Source organism: Cuculus canorus, chromosome 34 (genome assembly GCF_017976375.1).
Source record: "Cuculus canorus isolate bCucCan1 chromosome 34, bCucCan1.pri, whole genome shotgun sequence".
Classification (NCBI taxonomy): Eukaryota; Metazoa; Chordata; class Aves; order Cuculiformes; family Cuculidae; genus Cuculus; species Cuculus canorus.
This window is the reverse complement of record NC_071434.1, coordinates 1,053,337-1,078,970: the sequence shown is the minus strand read 5'-3', so window position 1 is coordinate 1,078,970 and position 25,634 is coordinate 1,053,337. Positions and strand designations below refer to the sequence as shown.

At 59.0% G+C, this 25,634-nt stretch overlaps 1 protein-coding gene across 1 annotated transcript in view; it reads right to left on the bottom strand.

Annotated features, from left to right (window-relative positions):
* Window positions 1–16,764, bottom strand: part of SCYL1 (SCY1 like pseudokinase 1) — a 30,594-nt gene extending 13,830 nt beyond the window's left edge. The window contains 9 exon segments of the mRNA XM_054052466.1: window positions 432–545; window positions 2,004–2,111; window positions 3,317–3,475; window positions 5,963–6,118; window positions 8,386–8,476; window positions 11,045–11,259; window positions 12,883–13,005; window positions 15,210–15,344; window positions 16,609–16,764. Coding sequence (XP_053908441.1) covers window positions 432–545; window positions 2,004–2,111; window positions 3,317–3,475; window positions 5,963–6,118; window positions 8,386–8,476; window positions 11,045–11,259; window positions 12,883–13,005; window positions 15,210–15,344; window positions 16,609–16,749 — 1,242 coding nt within the window. The 5' untranslated portion in view covers window positions 16,750–16,764.
* Between the last annotated feature and the right edge of the window lie 8,870 nt (window positions 16,765–25,634).

Sequence of the window (25,634 nt, the reverse complement as noted above, 5' to 3'; positions counted from 1 at the left end):
GCCCCCCCAAACCCCTTGAGCCCCCCGAAACCCCTCCTCAGGGCCCCCCCAAACCCTTTGAGCCCCCCCCAAACCCCCTTGAGCCCCCCCCCAACAACTCCTCAGGGCCCCCCCAAACCCCTTGAGCCCCCCCAAACCCCTTGAGCCCCCCCAAATCCCTTTGAGCCCCCCCAAATCCCTTTGAGCTCCCCCCAAACCCCTTTAGGGCCGCCCCCCCCCAATTCTACCCCCTCTCCTGTTTTGGGGTGCTGCCCCCCCCCCAAGTTTTGGGGTCCCCCCCCCCCACTGTGCCCCCCCTCCCCACCATTTTGGGCCCCCCCCCAGCTCTCCTCCCCCCCCCCTTCCTAATTCTGGGGTTCTCCTTTCCTCCCTTCTGCCTCTTCTCCCAATTTTGGGGTCCCCCCCCAGTTTTGGGGTCCCCCCCCCCAAACCTTGACCGTCTGCTCGCGGATGGCGGCGTTGGCGTCGAGGAACCCCTGAGCCACGTGGGGGAAAATCTGAGAGTCCACAACGTCCGCGGGGAGGAGATCCACATAGAGCTCGAGCTGAGGGGGACCCCAAAACCAACTGCACCCCAAAAACCGCCCAAATCAACTGCGCCCCAAAAGAACCCCAAAGAAAGAGCCCCAAACCGCCCTGAAAGAACCCCAAAACGGCCCCGATGGGGCCCCAAAACACCCCTGTGCACCCCAAAAACTCTACAGCGCTGTTCAGAGCTCGAGCTGAGGGGGACCCCAAAACCAACTGCACCCCAAAAACCGCCCGAACCAACTGCGCCCCAAAAGAACCCCAAAGAAAGAGCCCCAAACTGCCCCGAAAGAACCCCAAAACGGCCCCGATGGGGCCCCAAACCACCCCAAAACACCCCTGTGCACCCCAAAAATCTATAGCGCTGTTCAGAGCTCGAGGTGGGGGGACCCCAAAACCAACTGCACCCCAAAAACCGCCCAAACTGCCCCAAAAGAACCCCAAAGAGCCCCCAAACGGCCCCGATGGGGCCCAAAACCACCCCAAAACACCCCTGTGCACCCCAAAAACTCTACAGCGCTGTTCAGAGCTCGAGGGGGGGGACCCCAAAACCAACTGCACCCCAAAAACCGCCCAAACCAACTACGCCCCAAAAGAACCCCAAAGAAAGAGCCCCGAACCGCTCCGAAAGAGCCCCAAAGAGCCCCAAAACGGCTCCCATGGGGCCCGAACCCACCCCTGAGCACCCCAAAAACCCTAAAGCGCTGTTCAGCGCTTGAGCTGAGGGGGACCCCAAAACCAACTGCACCCCAAAAACCGCCCAAACTGCCCCAAAAGAACCCCAAAGAGCCCCCAAACGGCCCCGATGGGGCCCAAAACCACCCCAAAACACCCCTGTGCACCCCAAAAACTCTACAACGCTGTTCAGAGGTTGAGGTGCCCCCACAGCGCTGCCCCCCCAGCTATGGGGCGCCCCATAGCGCTGTCCCTGCCCCACAGTGCTGCCCCCCCGGCTCTGGGGCGCCCCCCAGCTCTGCCCCCCCACTATGGGGCGCCCCCCAGCTCTGCCCCCCCGCTATGGGGCGCCCCCCAGCTCTGCCCCCCGGCTATGGGGCGCCCCCCAGCTCTGCCCCCCGGCTATGGGGCGCCCCCCAGCTCTGCCCCCCCACTATGGGGCGCCCCCCGGCTCTGCCCCCCCGCTATGGGGCGCCCCCCAGCTCTGCCCCCCGGCTCTGGGGCGCCCCCCAGCTCTGCCCCCCGGCTGTGGGGTTATGGGGCGCCCCCCAGCTCTGCCCCCCGGCTCTGGGGCGCCCCCCAGCGCTGCCCCCCGGCTCTGGGGCGCCCCCCAGCTCTGCCCCCCGGTTATGGGGCGCCCCCCAGCTCTGCCCCCCCGCTCTGGGGCGCCCCCCAGCTCTGCCCCCCCACTATGGGGCGCCCCCCAGCGCTGCCCCCCGGCTCTGGGGCGCCCCCCAGCTCTGCCCCCCGGTTATGGGGCGCCCCCCAGCGCTGCCCCCCCGCTATGGGGCGCCCCCCACCTGCTGCAGCAGCCGCATGCGCAGCGCGCGGTCGGGGGAGGAGAAGAGGCGCACGAGGACCGGGAGGATCTGCGCCTCGAACTCGGGGGGCGGCAGCTCCGACGCCACCTGGGGGGGCAAAATTGGGGGGGCAGGGGGGGCAGAAGGGGGTTGGGGGGCACCAGGGAGCAGGTAGGGTGGTTTTGGGGTCCCCCACCTGGAGCAAATGGGGGATTTGGGGGGGATTTGGGGGTCCCACATGGAGCAAGGGGGGGTACAGGGAGGTTAAGGGGGGATTTGGGGGTCCCACATGGAGCAGAGGGGGGGGTACAGGGGGGTTAAGGGGGGATTGGGGGGCACAAGGGAGCAGTTAGAGTGGTTTTGGGGTCCCCCACCTGGAGCAAATGGGGGATTTGGGGGAGATTTAGGGGGTCCCACATGGAGCTGGGGGGGGTACAGGGGGGTTAAGGGGGGATTTGGGGGTCCCACATGGAGATGAGGGGGGGTACAGGGGGGGATTTGGGGGTCCCACATGGAGCAGGGGGGGGGTACAGGGGGGTTTTGGGGGTCCCACATGGAGCAGGGGGGGTACAGGGGGGTTAAGGGGGGATTTGGGGGTCCCACATGGAGCAGAGGGGGGGGTACAGGGGGGTTAAGGGGGGATTTGGGGGTCCCACATGGAGCTGGGGGGGGGGTACAGGGGGTAAAGGGGGGATTTGGGGGTCCCACATGGAGGTGGGGGGGGCGGTACAGGGGGGGTTAAGGGGGGATTTGGGGGGGATTTTGGGGTCCCCACCCGGAGCAGGAGGGATTTGGGGGGTACAGGGGGAGATTTTGGGTCCCACCCGGAGCAGGGGGGGATTTTGGGGGATATTTTGGGGTCCCACCTGGAGCAGGGGGGGATTTTGGGGGATATTTTGGGGTCCCACCTGGAGCAGGGGGGGATTTGGGGGGTACAGGGTGTGATTTTGGGGGGATTTGGGGGTCCGGGGTGGGATTTTGGTGGGATTTAGGGGTACAGGGGTGGGATTTGGGGGTCCGGGGTGGGATTTGGGGGTACGGGGTGGGATTTTGGGGGTACAGGGGTGGGATTTTGGTGGGATTTGGGGGTACGGGGTGGGATTTTGGTGGGATTTTGGGGTACAGGGTGGGATTTTGAGGGGATTTGGGGGTCCGGGGTGGGATTTTGGGGGGATTTTGGGGGTCCGGGGTGGGATTTTAGTGGGATTTGGGGGGTCCGGGGTGGGATTTGGGGGTCTGGGGTGGGATTTTGGGGGTACGGGGCGGGATTTTGGGGTACAGGGTGGGATTTTGGTGGGATTTGGGGGTCCCACCCGCAGGAGGGGTGCGAGGGCGTCGGCGTCGGCGGTGCCGAAGCGGAGGTGGTGGAGGAGCCGCGGCAGCACTTTGTGGCGCCGGAAGGACGGAGGCAGAGACGGCAAAAGGGACCCCAATTCCGAGAGGAACCGACGGCGCTCCGGAGCCTCTTCCACCTGCGGCACAGCCCCAGCGGAGGGGGGGAGCCCACGGAGAACGGAACCGAACGGAACCGGAACGGGAACGGGAACGGAAACGGAACGGGAGAGGGTGAGAACGGGAACGGAACCGGAACGGAACGGGAACGGAACCGGAACGGAACGGGAACGGAACCAGAACGGAACGGGAGAGGGTGAGAACGGGAACGGAACCGGAATGGAACCGGAACGGAACGGGAGAGGGTGAGAACAGGAACGGAACTGGAATGGAACCGGAATGGAATGGGAGAGGGTGAGAACGGGAACGGAACCGGAATGGAATCGGAATGGAACGGGAGAGGGTGAGAACGGGAACGGAACCGGAACGGAACCGGAACGGAACGGGAGAGGGTGAGAACGGGAACGGAACCGGAACGGAACCGGAATGGAACGGGAGAGGGTGAGAACGGGAACGGAACCGGAACGGGACCAGAATGGAACGGGAGAGGGTGAGAATGGAACGGGAGAGAATGGGAATGGAATGGGAGAGAATGGGAACGGAACCGGAACAGAACGGGAGAGGGTGAGAATGGGAACGGAATGGGAATGGAACCAGAACGGAACGGGAACGGAACGGGAATGGAACGGAACGGGAATGGAATGGGAGAGAACGGGAACAGAACCGGAACGGAACGGGAATGGAACGGAATGGGAGAGGGTGAGAACGGGAACGGAATGGGAGAGAATGGAATGGGAGAGAACGGGATACAACGGAACCGGAAAGAATGGGATAAAATGGGAGAGAATGGGAGAGAACGGAACGGGAAAGAATGGGATAGAACGGGATAAAATGGGAACAGGAATCCCGCGCGGAATAAACCCCACGGAGACGGAACCGGAACGGAACGGGAGAGGGTGAGAACGGGAACGGAACCAGAACGGAACGGGAATGGAACGGGAGAGGGTGAGAACGGGAACGGAACGGGAGAGAATGGAATGGGAGAGAACGGGATACAACGGAACGGGATAGAACGGGAGAGAATGGGATAAAATGGGATAAAATGGGATAGAATGGGAAGAGGATAGAACAGAACAAGAGAGAACAGGAACGGAATGGGATAGAACCAGAGAGAAAGGGATAGAACGGGATAAAACGGGAACAGGATAGAATGGAACGGGAGAGAACGGGAATGGAATGGGATAGAATGGGATAGAACGGGATAGAATGGGATGGAACGGGATAAAATGGGATAAAATGGGATAAAATGGGATAAAATGGGAACAGGATAGAACAGAATGGGAGAGAATGGGAATGGAATGGGATAGAACATCAACAGGATGGAACGGGATAAAATGGGATAGAACGGGATAGAACGGGAATGGGATAGAACAGGACAGAATAGAATAGAATGGGAATGGGATAGAATGGGAACGGGATAGAACGGGGTAGAATGGAATCGAATGGGATAGAACAGGATAGAACGGGATAGAATAGAATGGGAACGGGATAGAACGGGATACAAAGGGATGGAACAGGATAGAACAGGAAGGGGATAAAACAGGATAGAACGGGATAGGATGGGATGGAATGGAATAGAATAGAATGGGAACGGGATAGAATGGGATAAAATGGCAACAGGATAGAACGGGAATGGGATAGAACGGGATAGAACGGGATAGAATGGGATAGAACGGGATAGAACGGGATAGAATGGGAACGGGATAGAATGGGACAGAACGGGATTGGAAGGGAAAAGGGATGGGGGACAGAAACAGGGATGGAACAGGATAGAACGGGATAGAATGGGATAGAATGGGATTGGAAGGGAACAGGGATGGGGGACAGGAATGGGATAGAACGGGAAAGGGATAGAATGGGATAGAACAGAATAGAATGGGAATGGGATAGAACGGAATCGAATGGGAATGGGATAGAACGGGATAGAACGGGATCGAACGGGATAGAATGGAATAGAACGGGATAGAACGGGATAGAACGGGATAAAATGGGATAGAATGGAATAGAACGGGATAGAACGGAATAGAACGGGATAGAATGGGATAGAATGGAATAGAACGGGATAGAACGGGAATGGCATAGAACGGGATAGAACGGGATAGAATGGGATAGAATGGAATAGAACGGGATAGAACGGAATAGAACGGAATAGAACGGGATAGAACGGGATTAAATGGCAACAGGATAGAACGGGAATGGGATAGAACGGGATAGAACGGGATAGAATGGGAATGGGATAGAACGGCAATAGGATAGAATGGGATAGAATGGGATTGGAAGGGAACAGGGATGGGGGACAGAAACGGGATAGAACGGGGATAGAACGGGAAAGGGATGGAATGGGATAGAACGGGATAGAACGGGATAAAATGGGATAGAACAGAATAGAATAGGATAGAACGGAATAGAACGGGATAGAACGGGATTGGAAAGGCACAGGGATGGGGGACAGGAACGGGGACGGAAGGGGATGGGAAGGGGACGGAAGGGGAATGCGTATTGCGGACCTGGAAGCGCTCGAGGAAGTGCGCGGAGCGGACGAGGGCGCAGTGGAGGAAGCGCCCCGGGAGCTGCAGGCGCTGCAGCAGCCGCTCCGGCGCCGGACGCAACCGCGGCTCCGCCGCCACCAACTCGCAGAACTCCGGCAGCAGCGACTGCGGCAGCTGAGGGGGTACAGAGGGGATTCGGGGCGTCACGGGCGGGGTTCGGGGGGCACGGGGGGGGGTTTGGGGGGGATTTGGGGGGCACAGAGGGGATTTGGGGGGCACAGAGGGGATTTGGGGGGGATCTGGGGGGACACAGAGGGGATTTGGGGGGACACAGAGGGGGATTTGGGGGGAAATAGAGGGGATTTGGGGGACACAGAGGGGATTTGGGGGGGGATTTGGGGGGACACAGAGGGGATTTTGGGGGGAATAGAGGGGATTTGGGGGGGATTTGGGGGGGAATAGAGGGGATTTGGGGGGCACAGGGGGGGATTTGGGGGGATTTGGGGGGCACAGAGGGGATTTGGGGGGGAATAGAGGGGATTTGGGGGGAACAGAGGGGATTTGGGGGGCACAGGGGGGGATTTGGGGGGCACAGAGGGGGATTTGGGGGGGTTGGGGGGGATTCAGGGGGCACAGAGGGGATTTTGGGGGGCACAGAGGGGATTTGGGGGGGATTTGGGGGGCACAGAGGGGATTTTGGGGGGCACAGAGGGGATTTGGGGGGGATTTGGGGGGCACAGAGGGGATTTGGGGGGGAATAGAGGGGATTTGGGGAATAGAGGGGATTTGGGGGTGTTTTGGGGGTTCCAGGTGAGTATTGGGGTTTTGGGGGGGTTCCTGGGTGGGGGTGTTGGGGTTTTGGGGGGTTCCTGGGGGTGGGGTATTGGGGGGTTCTGGGGTGGTTTTGGGGGGTTCCTGGGGGTTGTTGGGGTTTTGGGGGTTCCGGGGGGGGTATTGGGGTTTTGGGGGGTTCCTGGGGGGGGTTGGGGGTTTTGGGGGTTCCTGGGGGGGTATTGGGGTTTCGGGGGGGTTCCTGGGGGGTTTTGGGGGGGTTCCAGGGAAGGTTTTGGGGGGTCCTGGGGGTGTTGGGGTTTTGGGGGGTTCCGGGGGGAGTTTGGGGGGTTCCTGGGGGGGGGATTTGAGGGGTCCTGGGGGAGGTTTGGGGTGTTTGGGGGGTTCTGGGGAGGGTTTTGGGGGGTTCCTGGGGGGCACTGGGGTTTTGGGGGGTTCCGGGGTGGTTTTGGGGGGGGGTTCCTGGGGGTTGTTGGGGTTTTGGGGGGTTCTGGGGGGTATTGGGGTTTTGGGGGGTTCTGGGGAGGGATTTGGGGGGTTCCAGGGGTTCCTGGGGGTTTTGGGGGTTCCTGGGGGGGGTATTGGGGTTTTGGGGGGTTCTGGGGGGTTTTGGAGGTTCCTGGGGGGAGTATTGGGTTTTGGGGTTTCCTGGGGGGTTTTGGGGGTTCCTGGGGGGTGTTGGGGTTTTGGGGGTTCCGGGAGGGTTTTGGGGGGTTCCTGGGGGGAGTTGGGTGTTTTGGGGGTTCCGGTGGGGTTTAGGGGGGTTCTTGGGGGGGTTTGGGGGTGTTCCAGGAGGTTTTTCGGGGGTTCCTGGTGGGGGTTGGGGTGTTTGGCGGGGTTCCTGGGGGGGGGTTGGGGTTTTGGGGTGTTCCAGGGGGGGTTTGGGGGGTTCCTGGGGGGGTTGGGGGGTCCTGGGGGAGGTTTGGGGTGTTTGGGGGGTTCTGGGGAGGGTTTTGGGGGGTTCCAGGGGTTCCTGGGGGTATTGGGGTTTTGGGGGCTTTCGGGGGGGGGTTTGGGGGGGTTCCTGGGGGGGGTGTTGGGGTTTTGGGGGTTCCTGGGGGGGTTTGGGGGTTCCTGGGGGGGGGTTTTGGGGGGTTCCTAGTGGGGGTTGGGGGTTTTGGGGGTTCCTGGGGGGGGTGTTGGGGTTTTGGGGGGTTCCTGGGGCGTTTTGGGGGTTCCTGGTGGGGGGTGTTGGGGTTTTGGGGCTTCCTGGGGGGTTTTGGGGGTTCCTGGGGGGTGTTTGGGGTTCCTGGGGGTTCCGGGAGGGTTTTGGGGGGTTCCTGGGGGGGGGGGGGGGGGGGGTGTTTTGGGGGTTCCGGTGGGGTTTTGGGGGGTTCTTGGGGGGGTTTTGGGGGGTTCCTGGGTGGGGTATTGGGGTTTTGGGGGGTTCTGGGGAGGGTTTTGGGGGGTTCCAGGGGTTCCTGGGGGTTTTGGGGGTTCCTGGGGGGTATTGGGGTTTTGGGGGGTTTCTGGGGGGGGTTTGGGGGGGTTCCTGGGGGGGGGTGTTGGGGTTTTGGGGGTTCCAGGGGGGTTTTGGGGGGTTCCTGGGGTGGTATTGGGGTTTTGGGGGGTTCCTGGGGGGGTACTGGGGTTTTGGGGGGGGTGTTGGGGTTTTGGGGGTTCCGGGGGGTTTTGGGGTTCGCTCTGACCCTGTCGAGGCAGCGCAGCTCCGCCGCTCGCGCCAGAGGTCCATTGAACACCTCCCAAATGAGGCACCCGAGGCGCCACATATCCCCCGCCCTGAGAAAAAGGGGGGGCTGGCACCCCAAAACCACACACAGCCCCCCCAAAACCACCCCCAGAGGTCCAGGGACCCCCCCTGCACCCCAAAACCTCCCCAGAACCCCCCAAAACCGCCAGGGAACCCCCTAAAACCACACAGCCCCCCAAAAACCACCCCCAGAGCTCCAGGGACCCCCCCTGCACCCCAAAACCTCCCCAGAGCCCCCCCAAAACCGCCAGGGAACCCCCTAAAACCACACAGCCCCCCCAAAACCATCCCCAGAGCTCCAGGGATCCCCCCCTGCACCCCAAAACCTCCCCAGAACCCCCCAAAACCGCCAGGGAACCCCCTAAAACCACACAGCCCCCCCAAAACCACCCCCAGAGCTCCAGGGACCCCCCCCTGCACCCCAAAACCTCCCCAGAGCCCCCCCAAAACCCCCAGAGAGACCCCTAAAACCCCCCAGGGAGATTGAGCTGAGAAAGGGGGGTGCCGGCACCCCAAAACACACACACAGCCCCCCCAAAACCCCACCCAGAGCTCCAGGGACCCTCCTGCACCCCAAAACCTCCCCAGAGCCCCCCAAAAACCGCCAGGGAACCCCCTAAAACCACACAGCCCCCCCAAAACCACCCCCAGAGCTCCAGGGACCCCCCCCTGCACCCCAAAACCTCCCCAGAACCCCCCAAAAACCGCCAGGGAACCCCCTAAAACCACACAGCCCCCCCAAAACCACCCCCAGAGCTCCAGGGACCCCCCTGCACCCCAAAACCTCCCCAGAACCCCCCAAAACCCCCAGAGAGACCCCTAAAACCCCCCAGGGAGATTGAGCTGAGAAAGGGGGGGCTGGCACCCCAAAACACACACACAGCCCCCCCAAAACCCCACCCAGAGCTCCAGGGACCCTCCTGCACCCCAAAACCTCCCCAGAGCCCCCCAAAAACCGCCAGGGAACCCCCTAAAACCACACAGCCCCCCCAAAACCACCCCCAGAGCTCCAGGGACCCCCCCCCCTGCACCCCAAAACCTCCCCAGAACCCCCCAAAAAACCGCCAGGGAACCCCCTAAAACCACACAGCCCCCCCAAAACCACCCCCAGAGCTCCAGGGACCCCCCCCTGCACCCCAAAACCTCCCCAGAGCCCCCCAAAACCGCCAGGGAACCCCCTAAAACCACACAGCCCCCCCAAAACCACCCCCAGAGCTCCAGGGACCCCCCCCTGCACCCCAAAACCTCCCCAGAGCCCCCCCAAAACCCCCAGAGAGACCCCTAAAACCCCCCAGGGAGATTGAGCTGAGAAAGGGGGGTGCCGGCACCCCAAAACACACACACAGCCCCCCCAAAACCACCCCCAGAGCTCCAGGGACCCCCCTGCACCCCAAAACCTCCCCAGAGACCCCCCAAAACCGACAGGGAACCCCCTAAAACTCCCCATGGCCTCCACTCTGCGACCCAGACCCCAAATCACCCCCAGACCCCCCAAATCACCCCCCAGATCACCCCAAAACCCCCCCAGAGCCCAAATCACTCCCCAGACCCCCAAATCACCCCCAGATCACCCCCAAATCACCCCCCAGACCCCCCAAATCACCCCCAGATCACCCCCAAATCACCCCCCAGACCCCCCAAATCACCCCCAGAACCCCCGAAATTACCCCCAGACCCCAAATCACCCCCAGATCACCCCAAAACCCCCCCAGACCCCCCAAATCATGCCCAGACCCCAAATCCCCCCCAAATCAGCTCCAGACCCCCCCAAATTACCCCCCAAATCACCCCCAGACCCCAAATCACCCCCCAGATCACCCCCAAATCACTCCCCGGACCCCCCCAAATCACCCCCTAATCACCCCCAGACCCCCCAAATCACCCCCATATCAGCCCCAGACCCCCCAAATAACCCCCAAATCAACCCCCAGACCCCCAAATCACCCCCAAACCCCCCAAATTACCCCCCAAATCAACCCCCAGACCCCCCCATATCAGCCCCGGACCCCCCAAATCACCCCCCAAATCACCCCCAGACCCCCCTAAATCACCCCCAGACCCCCAAATCCCCCTCCAGACCCCCCAAACCACCTCCAGACCCCCAAATCACCCCCAGACCCCCCTAAATCACCCCCAGACCCCCAAATCCCCCTCCAGACCCCCCAAACCACCTCCAGACCCCCAAATCGCCCCCAGACCCCCCAAATTACCCCCCAAATCCCCCCAGATCACCCCCAGACCCCCCAAATTACCCCCCAAATCCCCCCAGACCCCCCAAATCACCCCCAGACCCTCAAATCACCCCCAGACCCCCCAAATTACCCCCCAAATCACCCCAGAACCCCCACATCACCCCAGGTCACCCCAAATCACCCCCAAACCCCCCCAAATCCCACCCAGGCCCCCCCAAATCACCTCCAGATCACCCCAAAACCCCCCAAATCACCCCCAGACCCCCTAAATGACCCCCAGACCACCCCCCCAAAGCCCCCCGAGCTCCAGGGACCCCCCAAACCCCCTTAGAGCCCCCCCAAAGCCCCCTCAAACTCCAGTGACCCCCTGCCGAGAGAAATGGGGGTGCCCCCCCCCCCTCTCACCAGGGCTCCCCTCGGCCTCGGGAGGGGTCGCTGAGCTCGGGGGGGTCCTGGGGGCGGGGGGGGGTGCCGGGGGGCAGCGGGGGGGGCTCTTCCGTTGTCCCCCCCACCCTTTCGAGCCCCCCAAGTTTCCATTCCCCCCCCGGATCCACGAAGACGGCGCCGACGCCGAGAGAGCGGTGAACGAGCCCCGAACCCCCCAGGAACGACAGCGCCGTCTGGGGGGGCACCCGGGAATTGGGGACCCCCCCGAACCCCAGAGACACCCCTGAACCCCAGAGACCCCCCCCAAATCCCAGAGACCCCCCCCAAAACCAAGAGACACCCCCTGAACCCCAGAGACCCCCCCCAATCCCAGAGACCCCCCCCGAACCCCAGGGACCCCCCCGAATCCCAGAGACCCCCCCCGAACCCCAGAGACCCCCCCGAATCCCAGAGACCCCCCCGAACCCCAGAGACACCCCCAATCCCAGAGACCCCCCCGAATCCCAGAGACACCCCCTTAACCCCAGAGACCCCCCCGAACCCCAGAGACCCCCCCCAATCCCAGAGACCCCCCCCCCGAAACCAAGAGACACCCCCTGAACCCCAGAGACCCCCCCAAACCCCAGAGACCCCCCCAATCCCAGAGACCCCCCCCGAACCCCAGAGACCCCCCAAATCCCAGAGACCCCCCCCAATGCCAGAGACACCCCCTGAACCCCAGAGACCCCCCGAACCCCAGAGACCCCCCCCAACCCAGAGACCCCCCCCGAACCCCAGAGACCCCCCCCAATCTCAGAGACCCCCCCCGAACCCCACAGACCCCCCCGAACCCCAGAGACCCCCCGAATTTAATGCCCCCCCGACCCCCCCAATTCCCCCCCAATGGTATTTAATGCCCCCCCAGACCCCCCCAAATACCCCTCTCCACTATTTAATGCCCCCCCGACCCCCCCAATTCCCCCTCTCTGCTATTTAATGCCCCCCTGACCCCCCCAATCCCCCTCTCCACTATTTAATACGCCCCCGACCCCCCCAATGGTATTTAATGCCCCCCCAAATTCCCCTCTCCACTATTTAGTGCCCCCCCGACCCCCCCAATGGTATTTAATGCCCCCCCAGACCCCCCAAAATACCCCTCTCCACTATTTAATGCCCCCCCCGACCCCCCCAATTCCCCCTCTCCGCTATTTAATACCTCCCCAGACCCCCCCAATGGTATTTAATGCCCCCCCAAATTCCCCTCTCCACTATTTAATGCCCCCCCGACCCCCCCAATGGTATTTAATGCCCCCCCGACCCCCCCAAATACCCCTCTCTGCTATTTAATGCCCCCCCCAGACCCCCCCAATTCCCCCTCTCCGCTATTTAATGCCCCCCCCGACCCCCCCAATGGTATTTAATGCCCCCCCAGACCCCCCCAAATACCCCTCTCTGCTATTTAATGCCCCCCCCAGACCCCCCCAATTCCCCCTCTCCGCTATTTAATGCCCCCCCCGACCCCCCCAATGGTATTTAATGCCCCCCCAGACCCCCCAATTCCCCCTCTCTGCTATTTAATGCCCCCCCAGACCCCCCCAATTCCCCCTCTCCACTATTTAATGCCCCCCCGACCCCCCCAATGGTATTTAATGCCCCCCCAGACCCCCCCAATGGCATTTATTGCCCCCCCTGACCCCCCCAATTCCCCCTCTCCAGTATTTGGTGCCCCCCCCCCGACCCCCCAATGCTATTTAATGCCCCCCCAACCCCCCAATATCCCCCTCTCCGGTACTTAATGCCCCCCCTGACACCCCCAATCCCCCCCTCTCCAGTATTTGGTGCCCCCCCCGCACCCCCGGGGTGCCCCCCCCCCCCACCAGCAGGCGGTGCACCCCCCAGGCCACCTCCTGGCACCCCCCGTCGGCGCGGGGGGGGCACCGGCGCAGGTGCAGCCGCAGCGGCGTCACCGCTTCTGTCACCACCAACAGCGTCTGCTCCGTCTGCGGGGGGGGGAAAACGGGGGGCACCGGGTGACACGGGGGGACCCCCAGACCCAATGCACCCCCCAAAGCACCCCCAGACCCAAAGCACCCCCCAGACCCCCCCAAATCACCCCCTAAAGCACCCCCAGACCCAAAGCACCCCCCAAATCACCACCACAAGCCCCCAAAGCACCCCCAGACCCAAAGCACCCCCCAAAGCACCCCCTAAAGCACCCCCAGACCCAAAGCACCCCCTAAAGCACCCCCTAAAGCACCCCCCAGACCCAAAGCACCCCCCAGACCCCCCCAAATCACCCCGTAAATCACCCCCAGACCACAAAGCACCCCCAGACCCAAAGCACCCCCCAAAGCACCCCCAGAGCCCCCCCAAATCCCCCCACAGATGCCCCGAAACCACCCCCAGACCCCAAATCAGCTCTCAGATCCCCCCAAATCACCCTCCAAATCACCCCCAGATCCCCCAAATCACCCCCAGACCCCCCCAGACCCCAAATCACCCCCAGACCCCCCCAAATCACCACTCAGACCCCCCCAAATCACCCCCCAGATCCTCCCAAATCACCCCCCAGACCCCCTAAATCACCCCCAGACCCCAAATCACCACTCAGACCCCCCCAAATCACCCCCCAGATCCTCCCAAATCACCCCCCAGACCCCCTAAATCACCCCCAGACCCCAAATCACCACTCAGACCCCCCCAAATCACCCGCAGATCCCCCAAATCACCCCCAGACCCCCCAAATCACCCCCCAGATCCCCCAAATCACCCCCCAGACCCCCCCAATCACCCCCAGACCCTCCCAAATCCCCCCACAGATGCCCCGAAACCACCCTCAGACCCCAAATCACCACTCAGACCCCTCCAAACCACCCCCCAGACCCCAAATCACCCCCCAGACCCCCCCAAAGCACCCCTCAAATAACCCCATATCACCCCAGAACCCCCCAAATCACTCCCGACTCCCCAAATCACCCCCCAAATAACCCCCAGACCCCATATCACCCCCAGACCCCCCCAAATCACCACCAGATCACCCCAAATCACCCCCAGACCCCCCCAAATCACACCCAGACCCTCCCAAATCACCCCACAGATGCCCCGAAACCACCCCCAGACCCCAAATCACCAGTCAGACCCCCCCAAATCACCCCCAGACCCCCAAACCACCCCCCAAACCCACAGAGCCCCTCAGTCCCCCCTCAATAATGTTCAACTACCCCAGTATTCCCAGTATCCCCCAGTCTTCCCAGTCTGCGGCTGCCCATGTCCCCTACTCCCTCCCCAGTGCCCCCCAGTGCTTCCCAGTTCCCCCCCGTCCCTCCCAGTGCCCCTCCAGTCCCAACTCCAGGCTGCCCAGGCACCCCAGTATCCCCAGTACCCTCCCAGTCCTCCCATTTTGGGGCTGGCTAGGTGCCCCAGTCTCTCCCAGTGCCCCCCAGTCTCCCCAGTTTGAGGCTATCCAGGTCCCCTACTCCCTCCCAGTGACCCCAGTCCCTTCCCAGTGCCCCCCAGTCCTTCCCAGTGCCCCCTACTCCCTTCCCAGTGCCCCCCAGTCCCTTCCCAGTGTCCCCCAGTCCCTCCCAGTGCCCCCCAGTCCCTTCCCAGTGCCCCCCAGTCCCTTCCCAGCGCCCTCTACTCCCTTCCCAGTGTTTCCCAGTCCCTTCCAGTGCCCCCTACTCCCTTCCCAGTGTCCCCCAGTCCCTCCCAGTGCCCCCAGTCTCCCCAGTTTGAGGCTGCCAAGGTCCCCTACTCCCTCCCAGTGCTCCCTACTCCCTTCTCAGTGTCTCCCAGTGCCCCCCAGTCCCTTCCCAGTGCCCCCTACTCCCTTCCCAGTGTCCCCCAGTCCCCTCCAGTGCCCCTTACTCCCTCCCAGTGCCCCCCAGTCCCTTCCCAGTGCCCCCTACTCCCTCCCAGTCCCCACATTTTGAGCCTATTCAGGTCCCCTACTCCCTTCCCAGTGTCTCCCAGTCCCTCCCCAGTGCCCCCAGTTCCTCCCAGTGCCCCCAAGTCCCTCCCAGTGCCCCCCCAGTCCCTTCCCAGTGTCCCCCAGTCCCTTCCCAGTGCCCCCTACTCCCTTCCCAGTGCCCCCTACTCCCTCCCAATGTCCCCCAGTCCCTCCCAGTGCCCCCTACTCCCTCCCAGTGCCCCCTACTCCCTTCCCAGTGTCCCCCAGTCCCCTCCCAGTGCCCCCCAGTGCCACCTCCAGGCTGTCCAGGTAGCCCAGGATCGCGGGGTGCCGCAGGGTGCGCAGCCGCCTCAGCGCCGCCCGTGCCAGCGCCGCGTCCCCCGCGTCCCCCAGGGTGTGGGTGAACACCGAAACGGGGGTGCCGTCCGCCTGGGGGGGGACACGGGGACCCATCAGCCTCGGGGGAGGACAAAGGGGGGACACAGGGACCCATCAGCCTCGGGGGGGACACACAGGGGGGGACACAGGGACCCATCAGCCTCGGGGGGGGACAAAGGGACCCATCAGCCTCGGGGGGGACACAGGGGGGGACACAGGGACCCATCAGCCTCGGGGGGGGACAAAGGGGGGGACACACAGGGACCCATCAGCCTCGGGGGGGGAAACAAGGACCCATCAGCTTCGGGGGGGACACAGGGGGGACACAGGGACCTCATCAGGTATGGGGGGGCAATGGGGGGGGCACACACACACGGGGACCCCATCAGGCTGGGGGTACACAGGGGGACACTAGGGGGGGGGGGGGGGGCACTAGGACCCTGTAAGACTTGGGGGGGGACGGACAGAGGGACAAAGAATGAAGACGGGCCCCGTCAGGTTGGGGGGACATAGGGGGACACTGGGGGGGGTGAGGGGGACACAAGGAGGGGGGGGGACAGGGATGACAGGGTGACATGGGGGGGCCCTGAGGACACAGGGAGGGGGACACGGGGGGGGTCTGGGGGCACGGGGTGACACAAGTGGGAACCCCCGGGGTTTGGGGGGGACAGGGGGAAATGGGGGGGCTGAGGGGCTTATGGAGATACAGGGGGACAGGGGGAAATGGGGGGGATGGGAGGGGACACGGAGAAATGGGGGGACGGGGGGACATGGGGGGGCTGAGGGAAATGGGGGGACATTAGGACACGGGGGGGACATGGGGGGACAGGGGGAAATGGGGGGACAGGAGGACATGGAGACAGGGGGAATGGGGGGACACGGGGGGGCTGAGGGAAATGGGGGGACATTGGGACATGGGGGGGACATGGGGGGACAGGGGGAAATGGGGGGGCCCTGGGGGGCTGAGGGGCCCACGGAGACACGGGGGGGACATAGGGAAATGGGGGGAGAGAAGGACATGGGGGGGACAGGGGGAAATAGGGGGGACAGGGGGACATGGGGAGGGCTGAAGGGCCCACGGAGACACGGGGGGGGACATGGGGGGACAGAGGGAAATGGGGGGACAGGGGGAAATGGGGGGAGAGGAGGACATGGGGGGGACAGGGGGAAATGGGGGAGACAGGGGGAAATGGGGGGGCCCTGGGGGGCTGAGGGGCACACGGAGACACGGGGGGGACAGGGGGAAATGGGACAGGGGGACATGGGGGGGCTCTGGGGGGGCTGAGGGGCACACGGGGGGTTCCCACGGACACACCTTGCGGCGCCCCGGCTGCAGCCGCCAGAGCGGGTCCGGGTGCGGGTCCGGGTCCGGGTCCGGGTCGGGGTCCGGGGGGGGCTCGGGGGGGCACAGCTCGAACGGGAAATCCCGAGCGGGATCGCGGGAGAAAAACCACATCGTGAAACTGCGGGGGGAAACGGGGGACGCGGCAACTTCCGGTGCCGGGCCGGAAGGGGCGGGGCTTGGACTGGGGCGGACGTGGGCGGGGCTTAGCTGATGGCTTATCAGGAGGGCGGGGCTTTGGCGAGCTGGCGGTGGAAAGGGCGGGGCTTCAGGCGTGGTGTAGGGCGGAGCCTCATAAGGGACGTGTCTCGAATGAGTTGGGCGGGGCTTGAGGAAGCGGGATTGTCGCGGAATGGGCGGAGCCTCCAGAGTGGGAGGGGCCTCGGAGGTCCCTAACGTGGCAGTGCGGGGGGGGGGCGGGGGCTGTGAGAAACCGGAAGAGGCGGGGCTAGAGTAGTGGGCGGGGCATGGGTGGGCAGGAGTGACGTAGCATTGGAAGCAGGGCTTGAGGGGGCGGGGCTAGACGGGGCAGTGCTATATGCGGTGGGTGTGTCCTCGAATGGGCGGGGCCTGGAGCCGGTGAGACAGAAGCGCGGGGGCGTGGCTAGATACGGTAGGCGGGGCCACTGGTGACGTAGCGTTGGGGCTCAGCTTGAGAGGCGGTGTCTGAAGGGGGCGTGGTCAGCGCGCAGTGACGTCACAGGGAGCCACGTGACCCTCCCCCCATCAATGAGACAGGACTCGAAGCGGGCGGGGTCTGAGTGAGTTTATTGGTCAGCGGAGGGGGGGGGTCTGTTGCGATACGCAGCTCCTGTCGCGACATACGGGGGACAGATCCCCACGTGGGCTCCTCGAAGGAACGGAGTTCTGTCGTGACACAAGGTCTTCATCGCGATATGAGGGTACCCTCTGCCCCCAGACCGGGGGGAGGGGTCCCCAAAGCAGGAGGGGCCTTGGGGTGGAGGGGCAGCTGCTGGACTTGGAGGTCCCTATCGCGATATGGGGCAGGACCCCGAGAGTCGAGCTCAGAAGACGGGCGTGGGGTCAGGACCCCCCAAAATAGGGCTGGAAATGGGGGTTTGGGGTCTGAATCCCCTCCAAATGGGCTCAGAAATGGGGGTTTTGGGTTCGAATCCCCTCCAAATGGGCTCAGAAATGGGGGGTTTGGGTCGGAATCCCCTCCAATTGGACTAAAAAATGGGGGTTTTGGGTAGAAATCCCCTCCAATTGGTCTCAAAAATGGGGGTTTTGGGTCTGAATCCCCTCCAAATGGGCTCAGAAATGGGGTTTTGGGGTCACAATCCCCTCCAATTGGGCTCAGAAATGGGGTTTTGGGGTCACAATCCCCTCCAATTGGGCTCAGAAATGGGGTTTTGGGGTCACAATCCCCTCCAAATGGTCTCAGAAATGGGGGTGTTGGGGCCAAATCCCCTCCAATTGGGCTCAGAAATGGGGGGTTTGGGTTCGAATCCCCTCCAAATAGGCTCAGAAATGGGGGTTTAGGGTTCGAATCCCCTCCAATCGGGCTCAGAAATGGGGGTTTGGGTTCGAATCCCCTCCAATCGGGCTCAGAAATGGGGGGTTTGGGTTCGAATCCCCTCCAAATAGGCTCAGAAATGGGGGTTTGGGTTCGAATCCCCTCCAATCGGGCTCAGAAATGGGGGTTTGGGGTCTGAATCCCCTCAAAACGGACTCAAAAATGGGATTTTAGGGTCCAAATCCCCTCCCATCGGGCTCAGAAATGGGGTTTTGGGGTCCGAATTCCCTCCGATCGGGCCCAGAAATGGGGTTTTGGGGTCCGAATCCCCTCCAATCGGGCTCAGAAATGGGGTTTTGGGGTCCAAATCCCCTCCGATCGGGCCCAGAAATGGGGGGTTTGGGGTCACAATCCCCTCCGATCGGGCCCAGAAATGGGGGTGTTGGCTGTGTCAGCTGCGGGCGCCGCGGGGGGTCGAACCCCGCTCCGGGGTCACCCCCGGAGGTGCCACCACCGACGCCTTTTGCTTTTTTTTCTTTGGGGGGCTGGTGGTGTGAAATTTGGGCCGTTTTGGGTGCGGAGGCGAAAAAGCAAAACCTGCGACAACGAGGGGGGTTCTCGCAGGAAAAGAAAAAACCTCCCCAAAACGGCGAGCGGGGACCCTCCCCCCCACCCTGCGGGTTTTGGGGGGCACTGGGGGGGGGGCTTTGGGGGGCACCGAAAACGATAGGGTTCAGCCCCAAATCTGCCTGAAATAACCCCAAGAAAGCAGCTCAGGGGCTGCCGGGGGGGTTGTGTCGGGTGCAAAATGGGCTCAGAAATTAAAGGTTTGGGTCAGGCAGAAGTCCCCATCACCAATCGGGCTCAAAACTTGCGGTTTTGGGTCAGGGCCCCTCGCAAATTTGTCACAGAATTCAACGTTTTGGGTCAGAATCCAAACGGGGCTCGGAAGGCGGTTCCTCCCTCCACTCGGCTCACCTTTCCTGCTCTGATTTTTTGGGGGGGAATTCTCGCTTTTAGCCATTTTTGTACCCACGTGTCCGGTTTGGGGCGAATCGAGGCCGTTTTGGGCACTGTCGAATGCGTTGGGGGGGAGAGAAACAACAAAACAACAACAACGAGAAGAAAAAAAACCAACCCAAAATGGCTCAGCTTTTCCCTACCCAAAAATCCTGCGGCTCTTCCTCAACTCCTACCGGTTTTTGGGGAAAAAAACTGGGAAAACGGTTAAAAAAGCCTCCCCCCCCCCCCTCCCCAGCACATGCCAAGATGCTGAATAAGCAGATTTTTAGGACGAAAACCCACATTTTTGCGTTAAAGCTTCCAGGGATTGGGGCGGTTTGGGCCTTTTTGGGGTCCATTTCCAATTTCTGGATAAGGAGGGGAAGCGGAATTGGGGGGGAAAAGCGGCAAACCCCCCCCCCCCCTCGCGGCCAATTTGGGCCGATTTCTCAATTTTGGGGTGCAAGCAGCAGAAATGCCCGTTTTTACTCATCCCTACGCGGCATAAAACCTCTTTCTGGGCGTTTTCGGCTTCGTGGGCGCCGGCCTGGGGGGGTCTGGAACAAAGACCCAGAGACACACCCCCCCCCATCACCCCGTCAGCGCTGGTTTTGGGGGGGATAAGCACCCCAAAATGCCCCCGTTTGCCCCGTTTCGGCGCTGGGAGGGGAAGGGGAGGCGGGTCTGGGGGTGCAGGCGCCGCGCGCGACCCACCGCAACGGCCGGAATCGCCCCAAAACCATAGACCCCCCCAAAACAGCCGGAATCGCCCCAAAACCACAGAACCCCCCGAAACAGTCATAATCACCCCAAATCCGCAGCCTCCCCGGAATGACCGGAATCGCCCCAAATCCAGAGAATCCCCCCCAAACCGGCCAGAATCGCCCCAAATCCACAGCCACCCTAAACAGACCGGAATCGCCCCAAAATCCACAGCCACCCTAAACCGGCCAAAATCACCCCAAATCCACAGCGCCCCTAAATAAGACCGGAATCGCCCCAAATCCAAACCCACCCAAAACCAGACAGAATCGCCCCAAATCCACAGCCACCCCTAAACCGGCCAAAATCACCCCAAATCCACAGCGCCCCTAAAAAAGACCGGAATCGCCCCAAATCCAAACCCACCCAAAACCAGACAGAATCACCCCAAATCCACAGCCACCCCTAAACCGGCCAAAATCACCCCAAATCCACAGAACCCCCAAAAAAGACCAGAATCGCCCCAAATCCACAGCCACCCTAAACCGGCCAAAATCACCCCAAATCCACAGAACCCCCAAGAAAGACCAGAATCGCCCCAAATCCACAGCCACCCTAAAAAAGACCGGAATCGCCCCAAATCCAAACCCACCCAAAACCATCCGGAATTGCCCCAAATCCACAACCACCCCTAAACCATCCGGAATCGCCCCAAATCCATAACCATCCCTAAACCATCCAGAATCGCCCCCAACTCCAAAACCACCCCATAAATTGGCCACAATCGCCCCAAATCCACAGCCTCCCCCCCCATTCCCCGCAGAAAAACCGGAATCGCCCCAAATCCACAGCTTCCCCCCCCTCCCTAAATAATCCGGAATCGCCCCAAAACCGTATCGCGGTCCCGATCGGTGCGGATTTGGGGAGAAAGGGGGGAAGGTGTGGGGGGCACGAAGCGATTTTTGGGGTGGTTTTGCCTGGATTCCCTCTCGCTGGCTCCTACCCTTCCGGCTGTGCTGGGGTATTTTTTGGGGTACAACGCCCCCATTTAACCATTCTGGGGCTGTTTATGGAGAAAACCTGGAGACAGAGGTTACTGCCCCCCCCCGCCCCCTCCCTGCGCCCCCCAACCCAACCCAACACCCCATTTTTGGGGCCAAAACCCCACTTTTTCCTCCCCGCTGCCTCTGCCGGGGTTGGAGTCACCCCAAATCCCGCTGCCCCTCCCCAAACCCCCCCAAAATCCCCAATTGAAGGCAAAATTCCTTACTTCCAGCGGCTCCTCCTGCCTCAACCTGGACTCAAGGAAGGCTCCCGCGCGTTTTGGGGGCAAATACGCCTTTTTCGGGCAAACCCCGAGCCCTGTCGTCGCTTTTTTACCTTTCCTGGCTTTTTTTTTTCCTGCCTTTTTTGTTTTTCCTCTGCGTTTTCCTGCTTTTCTGAGGGGGCAAAAACACTCGAGACCCCCCTCCCCCTTTCACCCCTTTTTCCACCCCCCCCCCCGCCACCCCACGGCACCGTTTTTGGGGTACGAAACGGGGGATTTCGGAGCACTCACTGCGGCGCAGCCGGAGCCGGGCGCGAGGTGGGGGGTTTTTAGCCCCAATTCTGGGGGGGTTCGAAGAAAAAACAAGAGTTTGGGGTGACGCCGCGCCCGCGCAGCCCCCCCGGGCCCTTCGGCCTCGCTTCGCGCTCCCTATTGGCCCTTTTTCCTGGTTTTTCGCCTCTTCCCTCGCGGCGGCTCCGGCTTCGCCTCAGCTTCTCCTTCTTCTCTTTTCCTTTTCCTCCTCTTCTACTTTTTCTATTTTCGTTTTTTTCTTCTATTGTTCCTATTTTCTTTTTTCCTCTTCTATTTTTTTTCTACTTTCCTTTTAGTTTTCTCTTCTATCTTTTCTACTTCCACTTTACTTTTTCTTCTATCTTTTCTATTTTCTTTCTTTGGGTTCTTTTTTCTATTTTCTTCTATTGCCTTTTTTTATTTTCTTTTTTTTTTGTTTTCTTTTTTCTGTTTTCTTTTTTTCTATTTTCTTTTTTCTATTTTCTTTTATTTTCTTTTTTCTATTTTTTTTGTATGTCCATTTCTGTTCCCTTTTTTCTGCTTTCTATTATTTTCTATTTTTGTTTTCCATTTTCTCATTTTTCTATTTTCTTTTTTCTATGTTCTTTTTTCTATTTTCTTCCATTTTCTTTCTTTTATTTCTACACATTTCGTCCTATTTCTTTTTCAATTTTCTTTACTGTTTTCTTTCTGTATTTTCTATTTTCTTTGGGTTTTTTCTCTCTGTATTTTCTATTTTCTTTCTGTATTTTCTATTTTTTCTGTATTTTCTTTCTGTATTTTCTATTTTTTCTGTATTTTCTATTTTTTCTGTATTTTCTTCCTGTATTTTATATTTTTTCTGTATTTTCTATTTTTTCCGTATTTTCTTCCTATATTTTCTATTTCTTTCCCTCTGCATTCTGTATTTCCTTTTCTCTATATCTTTATGTTCATTTTGTCTATTTTCTTTCTTTTTTTCTATTTTCCTTCTCTTTTCTATTTCCTCTTTTCTACTTCCTCTTCTCTATATTCTTTTTTTCTATTTTCTTTTTTCTATATTTTCTTTTTTCTATTTTCTTTTTTTCTATATTTTCTTTTTTCTATATTTTCTTTTTTCTATTTTCTTTCTTCCTACTTCCCTTCTTTTTCCTTCCATTTTCCTTTTTTTCTTCCATTTTCCTCCTTTCTTTCCTATTTTCCTCTCTTTGGTCCCATTTTCTCTCGACGCTGCTCTCCTCTCCCTCTTCTCAGCCGATGCCTTTGCCCCCAAATGTCCATTTTTCCCCCCGTCGGAGCCTCCTGGAGGATCACCTCCGCGCTCTGCCCCAAACTCGACGCTTTTCGCCCCAAACCCCAATTCCAGCAGCGCAAGGATTAGAAAAAGCCGCTCCCAGAGCTCTGTTCCGCAGGAATAAAACGGCTTTAACGCCTTTTCTGGGGTAAAAAAAAGCCGCTTTTGGAGCTTTGGCATCGCCCGGGTTTGGGGGGAAGACCCCCTCGGCTTTAGGAGCTGGAGAGGAAACGGCCCCGAGTTCTCCTCACGCACAGCGGCTTCAGCTTTGCTGCCAAAACAAAACCATTTTAAGCGCTTTCCTTTAAAAAAAAATATTAAATTTTCCTTTTTTTTTAAATTTTGAGCTTTTTCCCTAAAAATAAAACATTTTAAAAGCTTTTTTTTTTTTTCCTCTAAACGCAAAGCATTTTAAGAGCTTTTCTTGGGGAAAAAAACAGCTTTAAGAGCTTTTCCCCCCGAAAATTAAGCGGTTTTAAGAGCCCTTTGCTAAAATAAAGCGTTTCAGGAGCTCTTTTTTTTTTCCCGAAATCGAGCGGCTTTCGATTTTCTTCTAAAATAAAGCATTTTAGGAGCTCTTTTTGCTGAAATAGAGCGTTTCAGGAGCTTTGCTTAATTTAAAAGCATTTTAGGAGCTCTTCTTTTGCTGAAAATGAGCATTTCAAGAGCTTTGCTTAATTTAAAGCATTTTAAGAGCTCTTTTTGCTGAAATAGAGCATTTCAGGAGCTTTGTTCGATCTAAAATAAAGCACTTTAAGAGCTCTTTTTGCTGAAATAGAGCATTTCAAGAGCTTTGTTTAAAATAAAGCACTTTAGGAGCTCTTTTTGCTGAAATAGAGCATTTCAGGAGCTTTGTTCAATCTAAAAGCATTTTAAGAGCTCTTTTTGCTGAAATAGAGCATTTCAGGAGCTTTGTTTAATCTAAAAACATTTTAGGAGCTCTTTTTCTGCTGAAATAGAGCATTTCAGGAGCTTTCCCCCCAAATAAAGCATTTTAGGGGCTCTTTTCTCCCCAAATTTAAGCGTTTTAGGAGCTCCTTTTCCCAAAACAGAGCCTTTTTCGCGCTCTTTTCGCTCAAACCGTGCATTTTGAAGAGCTTTTTTTCCCCCCCCCCAAACCCGAGCAGCTTTCAGCGCTTCCCTTTCAGGCTCCGCCGTTTTCATCGGATCTGCGGAGCCTCTGAGAGAGCCGTTTTGGGTCGATTTCGGGCGGATTCGGGGCCGTTTCCTGGCGGGGAACCTCCCGCCCCCTCTTTATAAAGGCGGATCCGCAGCACCGCCGCAGCACCGCCGCGTGCGCCTCCGCCAAAGGGGGGGGAGAGAAAATAGTCCCCGAAATCACCCAAAAAAGGGCACAAACCCAAAAAAATCCCCCACGTCCTGAAGGCCTCGCTGCTTCTTTTTGTCTGTTTTCCCCCCTTTTCTCCTTTTTTCCCTCTTTTCCCCCCATAAACGAGGCAGAAACCGGCAGCATTCGCCCCCCGCTGTGGGATTCAGCGTGAAAACGGTTAAAATGAACACAAATTTTGCTCCTCTTTGCATCTTCTGCACAAAAAAAACTGAATTTGACCTTTCTGGAGCATCTTCGCTATTTATTTCATGCTATTTCACGTCATTTCTGCTTTTGCTGCGTCATCCTTCACCAAAAAGGCCCTTTTTCTCCCCAAAACGGTCACCGAGAAGGGGAAAATGGGAGTGAAGTTTGAGGCGAGGGGCACAAACCCCCCTAAAAGCCTTTTTTTCACCCATTTTCCTCCCAGCAATCCCCACACGGCCCTTTCTACGCCTCCATTTTCGCCCCTTTCCAAAAATAAAACCCCCAAAAATGCCATTTTTTTTAAATAACCATTTTTCCCCCTTTTCAACCAACACAAAGGACCCTTCGTCACTTATTCTTTCGCACAAAAACAGACCCAAATCCCTCCTTTTCGCCCCGTTTTGAGGCCGCGCTGAGTCACCGCAGAGCCCCTTCCAAAGAAAACACAAAAAAACCCCCTTTTTTCTATCATTTTGGGGCATTTTAGGGCAGGAACCCCAAAAAAGAGCTGTTTGGGGGGGGACAACCACCCACCCCTAAGCTGTAATTAAAGCCCAACCACGCTAATTAAAGCCACTCGGGGTTAATTAAACCCAGTGACGAAGCAGTTTGGAGGCTCCGGGTGTGGGTTTTTTACCGACATTTTGCTGCCATGATAACGATTTTACCTCATTATTCCCCCACGAGACCCCCAAAACTGGGCTTTCCCCCCTCTATTTTAGCCCCAGGGACAGCCCTGACCCTCAAGCTTTACTTTCTGCAGCAAAAAAATTCACTTTAGAGATGATTTTTAGCCATTTGCCCATTTCTGGCTGCTTTTTAAGCACAACCCCCACCTATTTCCGCTTTAAAACCTATTTATTTATTATTTCTGTCTGAATTTACACTTTCTGTGCGAAAATACCCCCAAAAGCTGCTTTTTTCCCCCCAAGTACCGGGTCTGGGGGTCCTTTTTAAGGCATTTTCTGTCGAATTGGCGACTCCGCTTTCCCCCTCAAACCTGAGGTTTCAGCTGAGGCTCCAAAGGCGCTGCTGAGGGTAAAACTTGGGGGTTTTGTTAACCGGGAAAGCACTAAAACCCCTCAAAATGAGCCCATAACCACCCCCAGAGACCTCTCATTTCTTTGGGGTTGATTTAAGCTGTTTTTTTAATGCCCAAAGTACAGATTTCAGCCTCAAACCTACGGGGATGCCTGAAACCTCCGCACTGAGCTGAAAACTGCGGATTTCCAGCTTTGTTTTTTACCCAAAATGCCCCTTTTTGAGCCCAACAGGAGAGGGACCGTGGCCAAAGCGCTCGGAAAGGGATTTGGGGTGAAACCCCCTCAATTCTTCGCTCTCTCTGCATCCAACATCACCGTTTCCCTCAGAGTTTTCTCCCTCTTACAAAAAACCAATGTTTAAGCGACTTTCTACACCAAAATCACCTCAGGAAATGGGTGAAAAAAGG